The sequence below is a fragment of the Trachurus trachurus genome, assembly GCF_905171665.1.
Source record: "Trachurus trachurus genome assembly, chromosome: 21".
Taxonomy (NCBI): Eukaryota; Metazoa; Chordata; class Actinopteri; order Carangiformes; family Carangidae; genus Trachurus; species Trachurus trachurus.
Genome location: NC_139899.1, coordinates 6,497,848 through 6,507,411, shown reverse-complemented (window position 1 = coordinate 6,507,411; position 9,564 = coordinate 6,497,848). Strand labels below are relative to the sequence as shown.

The 9,564-nt window shown below is 44.7% G+C and overlaps 1 protein-coding gene across 1 annotated transcript; it reads right to left on the bottom strand.

Moving 5' to 3' along the window:
- Positions 1 to 6,459: 6,459 nt before the first annotated feature.
- On the bottom strand, positions 6,460 to 8,919 carry LOC311004753 (U3 small nucleolar RNA-associated protein 14 homolog A; the record flags this gene model as incomplete). The annotated part of the gene is made up of 1 exon (XM_083996922.1): positions 6,460 to 8,919. Exon 1 carries the CDS (start codon positions 8,851 to 8,853, stop codon positions 6,460 to 6,462), a length of 2,394 nt encoding a protein of 797 aa, XP_083853048.1. The 5' UTR covers positions 8,854 to 8,919.
- Positions 8,920 to 9,564: the final 645 nt, after the last annotated feature.

Genomic DNA, 9,564 nt, shown 5'->3' with positions numbered 1-9,564 from the left:
TTTCTACACATCTATATATTTCTGTGCAGTAATATTACTCTCTGGTGCTATATTCTCTCTCATTTAAGTATTCTAATTTCCCTATTAAAGTATGAAGAATTAGAATTAGAATTAGAATTAGAATTAGAATTAGAATTAGAAAAACGTTATTGTCCCGCCAAGGCAGGAAATTCATCTTTGGTCTCACTTATAGACAGATAAATAGACATATAAATTATAAATTATAAAGGAGCCCTTGTAGATCTTTTTCTTTTATAATAATAATAAGTGTAGTGGCAGATCTGTATCCTGCTGCTCCAGAAGGGGGGGTCGGGGGGGTCCTGAACATGGCTCATCATCAGTTTCAGGAGCTGCATATTCAGATTTTTGAGTTCATTTTTTTTATTTAAAAAAATTGAGTTTGCAGGTTCTGCACACCATCCTACCCACAGCCTCATGGGATACTCTCTTAAACCCAGTAATTACAGTAATAAAGGAACTCTGAAGAGAGTATGGGGACTTTCAATTAGCTGTCAGCGAGCAGCCGCAGGTAGAGTTCATCATCTTGCCTCTACCAAATACTAAGGGCCATTTCATCAGACCGCTGAATCCTGCTGTCAGCTCTTTCAGTATAAATGTGAGTGATGGCATGTGCAGGGCGGTGGGTGTGGATGGGCTGGGGCCTCATCGTAAATGTCATCCCCATTGGACCATTGCATGTCCCAGCTCCAAAATAATAGGCCCTGTGACCTCTCTGTTGTCTATAATTAACCTCTTAACCCCCTCCCTCCCTGCCTCATCCACCAATCCCCAGACCGCAATGATGTGAGGGAAGCCTCCAACCTCAGCCCATGACTGTCTCTTTCTGCAGGCACAGACAGAAAATGGGAAAAGCTTGTGGGAGCAACAAAAGAAAATGGCTGCTGCTCTGCTATGTCACATGTTTGGGATGACCTCAGTGCTCCGTACTTTGATGAGAAAGTTATTCTAAAATTCACTTTTATCCATATTCATCCATAGTGTGACATATCCAGTAGTCAGGGTCATAAAGGGACCTGGATATGTGAACTACTTATTTGTCTGAGAAAATATTTCAAAAATACTAATTCCAATTTTATCTGAAATGTAAATTTGATTTCAATTTTGTACATTATAGCAACCTCCACCCACAGGGCATGAAAGGGAAACAAGGAGATCCCTCTAACAATGAATGTCTGACATGCTCTCTCTGTCTCTGTGTGTGTCGACATGCTTGGAATCTGCATTAACAGCACCTCTGCCTTCTCTCTAACAGCAGGGGAATAGCCAGCTTTGGACAGTCGAGCTCGGGCTGAAAACAAAAAAGAGAAATGAGGTGTAAAAGACAGACTCCCCGAGCAGGCAAACTGACATTTACCACAACAATGAAACATTTAGAGAGCAAATCGTGGCAAGTACTGGTTGTCGACTAAATAACAACCAAACACAATGGAAAGTCAAATGATCCCTAATGGCTGGAGCTGACACCTGAACATAATGACATTTCGAGGATGCATATGCAGCCAATTCCAGAATAAACAGACGACAAGAAAATGAGACATGGAATGAGAGAGCGTTTCTCTGTCTCTGGGAGGAGAGGCATCTCCCACCTCCAGGCGATTCGGGGAGAAGAGGACTTATTTGTGCTCTATCATTGTCTGCAGATTCTTCAGACTATGAGGAGAAAATGCAAATGCCCGCAGAACCATGGATGCCATGCCAGCATGTGTGTGGCATATTGAATAATAATGACAAAGTGGACTATGTCCCATGTGAGCAAGCCTGTGGAACAATGATTACAGATTGGTCAGTGTGTCCTTAGCAACACAAGGGACTCTGATTGTAATGCTAATCAAAGCGTGCATTGAAATATATCTGTAGTTGCAAGGCAGGAGGAAATAAGATGGAGTGTCCCAGTCAGGCTGTAATTGTATAATGAAGCTCTGTTTATTTTGATATTTTAGTCCACAGGAATTCACACAGTGGCTTTGGGCAACCTTAACCTCTTCCGCCACCTGCTGGCCAAGCTGATAGCAGGCTTATTCATTCATCCAGACTCTTGTTTTTGTTGTAGGACGTTTTGAAGTAATTACTGTCCGCCAGGCATAAAATGTTGATGTATGAGCTCAACTTTATTTTTGCATTATTGAATTCCTTTCGTGATATGGAGAGTCTGTTAACGGTGCTGGATCATACAGGCACAAGCTAATCCAGTCTCAATACACATTAAACATCCAGGGGGGATTCATCATGGGTTCCAGTTTCACAACCCCCCCCCTCCCCTTCTTCCCCAGGGTCTCCTCTTTGAATGCTCTTTATTGTCATTCTGAAGAGAGGAACAAGAAGGAGAGCTGAGGCACAGTGATGCTCAGCTGCACACTCCATGGAGGTTAATGGAAGGGAGGAGAGTCAGAGCTCCGCCGGCCTCTTATTGGCTGCCCGGCAATGTACAGCTTCTCCGCAGCACAACCTGTCACTGTTAATCAGGAGCCATCTCTTAACAGCCAGCCAGGGCAATCGGAGAGGTGAGCACATTGCTATTCAGGACGAAACAGATGATAAATCATTTGTACATAATTAGTGCTCAGCAAGGTTACAACTGACACGTATTTTCATCTTAATTAGGAGGGAAATTTGTTCCATTAATTTAATTTGGTGCGCATGAGCAGCTCTACACCTAACTAAGTTAATCTTACACCTGTCACGGAGGGAATGGTGCTGGGCCTCTGATTACAGCAGGAAATGGGAAAGAGTCCTCTGCTCGGCTGTTTCATGCTGTTGGACTGTGCATGGTGGAGCAGCAGAGGTAAATGAAGCTGCAGGGTTGAACATCACTGCTGTGTGGGGGAGGCAATTAAACTTCTGCTCTGCAGGACGATGAATACAGAATTATTAAGGCTGAGTAACAACAAAGTATGGGGCTGGTTTCACAAAGTTTAGGTGTATGTTTAGGTGTTGCTATTGGTTCAATCTTTTGTTCAAAGATCAGTGATGTTTCCTCCACAAACATCAGACACTGTACCTCCAGGCTGATTCAGTATAGACAACAACAAAAAACAGGAAAACATGGCCCAAATTTCATGATTTGTTTGTGTTTTTTATTGTTTTACTCTTTGCTAAATTTCCCAAGTACAACTTCTTTGTAAATTCATCCTAAGAAAACATTTTCTGTTGGCTAAAATGGAGCTCAGCAATTGATTGCGGCTCACCACTCAGCCATCTTTATTTTGAACACATGTTTTAATTTACACAGGCATACACTAAATTCCTTGGATGAATTTAGAATCAGTCTCTGATTATTTGGTTTAATACTCTGTTAAAGTCTGTTTTTGTGAAACCAGCCTCGGGCCAGGAGGAGAAAAAACACCTATGAAGCTATGCTCCTTAAGTCTAGAGCAAATATTTAAGATCCTCTCATGAATGGGCCTGGTGGAGAAAAACTTGTTTCATCACGGGGGCTGTAGAGCCCTCATAACACTGGCTGTCTGATTTACAACCACAGCACCCTTCATATATTTGTGTGAGAATCACTGTCTGATCTGGTTGCAGTCCAGCAGGCAGGAGGAAGTTCAAGGACTAGGTCTCTGTTCAGTGCTGAGAGCTGTATGAAGCTGTAGTAATTGCTCCAAAGAGGAGGTTCGATAGAGAGGAAGGCAGAGAATGACTGATTTAGTAACTATAAGGTTTCTAATGGAATTCTCCACTGCCTCTCGGGCACTAAAGCTGACAACCATTACCTGAACTGATGCATAGTCCATTATAGCATCCCCCTCTGTAATAGAGTGTCTATCATGTGAAATACAGAGATGTCAGGTGCCAAAGCATGCACTTTCACCCATGTGTGAAGGTTTAACCCAACTGTAATGGCTTTTCTCTTAGACTCTGCTGCATGGCCCAACAAGTGTACTGAAAATCATCAGAGAGAGAGAGTGGGAGCGAGTCACGCACAAACCAGAAAAATGCTGCTTTAAGCTTCAGCAGCGGACCACTGTAGATCACTGCAGACCACTGTAGACCACCGAGGACCAGCACACCGGCCACACAGCAGGCTGTAGCCACAAAAAAACACTCAAATCAGTTTCAGTGAATGTTTTTATGAATATCACTATTTCTGAGCTAACTGTAATGAAAGAAAACATCACCTGTAAATCCTGTGATCCAGAGAGTAAAAGGCAAAGTGCAGCTGGGGCACACACTGCCCAGATATGACCTACAACTATACACATGATCAGTGAAACCAGTGCAGTGCTGTTCCAAAAATCTCATTTGGTGAATGGATTATTTAAAAAGTTGATCTTTTAATCAGTTTACTGATGAAGAACAAGTAGTTTTCAGCTAAGTATGTTACTGTCATTTCTTTGGTACCAGAACCAGAACATTAACAGCATCAGTCTCTTTGTGTTGTTTTCATTGTTTTTATTACCTTATTTTATCCCTTACTGTCTATACATGTTTTTGTCTGCAGTTTTATTGAATTTCTCTTGTCGGTTTATTATTACTGCTGTTTATGATTTCATTAAACGCTGTTTAACACACACCAGCTGGACTGTGAGGCCTTGAAAATCAACTGTACACACATGTCTTCTGCTGATAGCTTGTTGTCATGTGTTTGAGTCAGCAGCTTGTGGCAGCACTTCACTATGAGCTGCATCACACTGGGATCATGTCAGTTCAAAACAACTAAGTACTTTCTCTTGAGTACTGCACTTACCAGGGTTCCTACAGCTTAAGCCAAGTTAAATTTAAGACTTTTTAACACTTTTTTAAAGCCACTTGAAATGAAATTTAAGACCGACTTCACAATAAACACAAATGCAGAAAAAAGAAGAAAAAAAACACCACATCAATTACATAGGGTTAGGGACAATTTTACCCACTTTCCTATGTGGTAGGTAAAGTCAAGGTAAAGTGACTGCTACATGAACATTGGATTGTGTCTCTTTCCAGCTGTCCTTTCAAAATAAATGCATAAAAAGTCCAAAAAAAAAAAAAAAAAAAACACTGACTCGGGAGCTGGTGGAAGTGAGAAATTTAGCGTTGACGGCCGCCACTAACTTCTCTATGTCGGAATGTTACCAATTATTTTGAGATTTGAGACTAATTACAACCATAAAATACCACTTACCATATGTTAACATTTTTAAGACTTTGAAAAGTTGATTTAAGACATTTTAATGCCAATTAAGGCCTTGTTTTTAGATTAATGAATTAAATGCCTTTTAAGACTTTTTAAGGATCCGTAAGAACCCTGACTTACGTATATTAACCCAATATCTGTACTTCACTTCAAGTGCAATTAAGTCTCCTAACTTTCATGAGGTATTTGATTAACAGTAAAAAACAAAAAAACACAATATTTCTCAGATCAGATAGTGTTCACCAGAAATGTCAATAAATATGCAACCAGACAATCAAGATATGATAATTTACTGGCGCCTAAACCAAGAACAAACTTTTTAAAACATACTGTAATATACAGAGCCATTATAGGATGGAACACATTACCTAATAATATCACAAATATTAATACAAAACACATTTTTTAAAAGGTAGTAGAAGTCTATTTAAATAAATTGAAAATTCAATGTGTAAGAAATATATAATAATTTATTATAGGAATGTATTTGTGGGTTGAACTGTTGTGGTATTGTAATGTGATGTATGATGTATTCTTTGTACCTAATAATATATTTTAGATTAGACAGTTTGCTGTTTGTGTATATGATGACGAGGTGTTACAGTGATCTGGAACAGTGAAGAATGTGAGTTCACAAACTTCAGTTTCATCTCTTTCAGAAACATGGGATTGTAACTTTGTACTATTACTACATGACTATGAATGACTCTTACTCTGAAGCAGCATTTAGTCAGCCAATGAATTTTGGCATTTAAAAAAAAACACACCACACACTGATGAACACAGAAGAAAAGCCAGCTCCTCCACTGTCAGTGTGCTAATGATGTCATGTTAAATTACCATGAGGGAGAAGACTCTTCACCAGAGACCGTGGTTATTTTGTTGTTGATACTTAGATGCATTTAAGTGACATGTGTAGGATCAGCTTTGAAGTTACCTGCTCTGAAATCTGTTCATTTGGTTTTGCTGGCTCTGCAGCACATGAGCTGTATGACAGCAGCAGTGCACTGTTCAACACAAACTGAAATGACTGTTACAGTGTATCTGGCAGGTGATGCAGCGGTGCACTGGAAGGCATAACACAGAGAGAGCATCCATATCTTTAAACCCACAGGTGGAATTTATTTCAAGTCTTCAATAATTTGATATATTTAACACATTTCAATATCAAATATAGGCGACAACATGAAAGAAATCCAGAAAGTAACCAGTCCTGAAAAAAAAAAAAGAGTTGATCAAACAGATGATGGGAGCTCCCATCAACACTGAAACACACAAACTGATCATACAACCTCACAAACAGTCCAAAGTCCACATCATTCTCATCAGTTCAATTTGATTTTTTTCTCTGATTCCACAGGAGGTTTCCGCCCGGCCGCGGCCTTCTGGTGTTTCATCAGCTCCTCCTGGGCCATGGGCGGGATGACGGCCCCCAGCTGGGTGACCACGCGGGGCCGGGTCATCTTCCTGACGGTGCGCTCCGTGTTCCAGGTGCGGCCCGTGGGAGCCGACACGCTGCTCTCGAACTGGACCTGGTTCTGGAAGGGGAAGGGCAGCGCGGTGACCTGGTGGCGGCTGACCGAGCTGCTCCTCTTCTCCGACAGGATGACGCTGGGCAGCTGCTGGTCCTTCCTGGGCGGACCCGGGGCCGCCTTGATCCTGAACCTCTTGCGTTTGTTGCGGGAGAGTTTGAGTCCCGTCCCCCCCCACTCCCCCCACCCGGGCAATGTCAGGTCCACCGTCTTGGGCTTCCCCGTCTCTTCCTGCTTCCTCTTGTCCTTCAGGAAGTCCGAGACCACGTCGTCGCCGGCGAAGGCTTCTCTGATGAGCCCGATCTGGTCCAGCTTCTCGTCCTCTGCGTCTTGGACCGTGGGAGCGAGTGAGACGCGGATGACTTTTGTCTCTTTGGTGAGAACTTGCTGCAGCTCGATCCCTCTCTTCCTCTTCCTGGTTTTGCCTGTGGCTTGAGGTTGTGGGTTTTCTGTGGCAGAGGGCTGAGCCGGTTCTTGTTCTTGTTCTTGTCCAGTAGACATGTCCTCCTGGCCGAGGAGGTCCACGTCCTCCAGGGACCTGATCCTCAACAGGCCTTCGTCCAGCTGAGCCGAGGTGTCCGCCGTCTCCGTCTCCGTCTCAGCGTCCCGCCGGGCGTCTGAAAGTCCTCGCATGAGGTTTGTGAACTCTGACAGCTCCTGCTCCTCTTTGTCTGAAGCTCCACTCTCTTCCTCTTTCTCCTCCTCCTCCTCTTTCTTCTCCTCCTCCTCCTCTTCATCATCCAAACATATCACAGGTTCTGTGTCAGCCGCCTGAACCTGACGCTGTTTCCTCTTGTTGTCAAACTCTCTGAGGAGCGCCTCCTCCTGTGTTTCCTCCACAGCCTCCTCCTCCTCCTCCTCCTCCTCCTCCTCCTCCTCCTCCTGCTCAGCTCCTCCTGCTGCTGCCGTCCCCTCTGCTGTCACATCCAGCGGGACACTTGTCTCTGCGGGCTCTGAGGACAGCTTGCCTCTCATCCAAGGGTTTGCAGAATCCAGCCCTTGTTCTGCAGCATTCACAAAATCCGGCATCAGCTCTTCATCGCCCCCCGCCTCCTCTTCCTCCTCCTCCTCCTCTTCCTCATTGTTCAGTGATGTCACCAGTTTCTGGGTCAGGTCTTTGTTCACCTCCAGCTGCTGCTGCATGGCTTTGCGAGCCCCCTCGTCGTACTTGGCCATGATGGCCTTGGACTTGGCCCACTTGCCGCTGTTCTGGTGCTTGAGGGACATGCGCTCCTGCATGCGGCCCAGCTCCATCTTGTTGAGCTGCTCTAAGGCAGCAGCCGGGTCCGTCTTCACCATCTCATCAAACTGCTTCAGGAACTCTTTCCGCTTGGCCTTGTTCTGCACCCGGTGGTATTTCTTGCTCTTGATCTTCCTCTCTCTGCGGGTCTTGGCCTCGTAGTAGGACTGCAGGGCCCGGGCTTTCTGCAGCTCTGCTCTCCGGCTCTTGGCCTCCTCCAGGCTCATGGCCCTCAGGGAGGCCTCCTCGGCGGGGGTCAGGATGGGGTCGTGGATGGGCTCCTTGTTGGCAGACAGGAGGGCGAAGATCTCCTGCTCCAGCGGGGTGTGGGCCTTCCAGCCCGTCACCACCCTCTCCACGGGTCTGGGACCGGCGGGCTCCTGGTTCAGAGGGAAGACCAGCTGCTCGGCCCTCTGGTTCTGTTTGATGACGGGTTTCCAGCGGGACACCTCTGTGGCTGCTTTCTGGAAGGCCACGTCCCTCTGGATGCGCTCCGTCTCCTGCCTGCTGAGGGGACAGTCCACAGCCTTGCTGCTCTGCTGGAGGGACTGCAGCTGCTTCCTGGTCTTGGCGTTTTTGTCTATGGTCTGGATCAGGTCTGACAGGGCCACTTTGTCGCCCTCGCCCTCCACGTTGATGGTGAACTCGGACATCTGGACGGCCGCCTCCGACCTCTCCCCCAGCCTCTTCTTCCTCTTCCCCCCCAGGCCGCTGATGGCCTCCAGCAGCTTCTGGCGTTTTCGTTCATTCTTGTCCTCGTCCTCCTCCTCCTCCTCCTCCTGCTCACCGGCGATGTTTTCGTCTGCTTCATTCTCCTCCTCCTCCTCCTCCAGCTCCAGCTCCAGCTCCAGCTCCGGCCTCACCGTGCTCTCCTCCTCGGTGGTCGCGGAGCGTTTCTTCTTTCTGCTGCTCACCACCTTCCTGCTTTTCTTTGATACTTTCGCCATGCTGAAGTAAACACTACCCGGAGCTGACTGACTGCTGATGAGACACACGTGTGCCGTAAACAGAGCCGCTGCCGTAAAGTAGTCGCTCCAGTGAAATTGTCGTAAAACTTCCTCTTCAGCTCAGCAGTCATTTACCGCCACCAACTGGCCGCTCCATGACTGTGTGAAATGTGAAATGCCACTTTTGTTGGAAAATGACTGGAGATCATAGAGCTGGCTGCTGGAGATGCAAAAATGTAACTGCTCTTTCTGTCATTTACACCCAGAAACAGTTGCTCATTTGTTCTGGCTTTGCTCTTACACGAAAAAACTATGGGCAGACCTTAGCAAAGTTATTACTGACTCTTTCACTATCTTATTTTACTTTGGGAAAATGCTGTTTTTGGTTTCCATAATTACCCTAAGAAAGAAGGAAAATAATAATAATATTTTAATAAATCTGTTTTTATTTCTTGCAAAATGTCATATTCATAAAAGTAAATTTTCTAAGAAATCCACTTGTTTTTATAAAATAAATAAATAAATGGAAAATCAGCAAATGAAAAGGCGATTAAAACTACCGGTATAGACTTTTGAACCAGACTTTTTGTCATGTTTTTTTTTTTTTAACAACTGTATTGCTTTACAAAATACATAAACAGTGCATAAAACCATATGATGAGCATCATATTAATAACAATTGGATAATAAACATACGTGACAATAAAATAA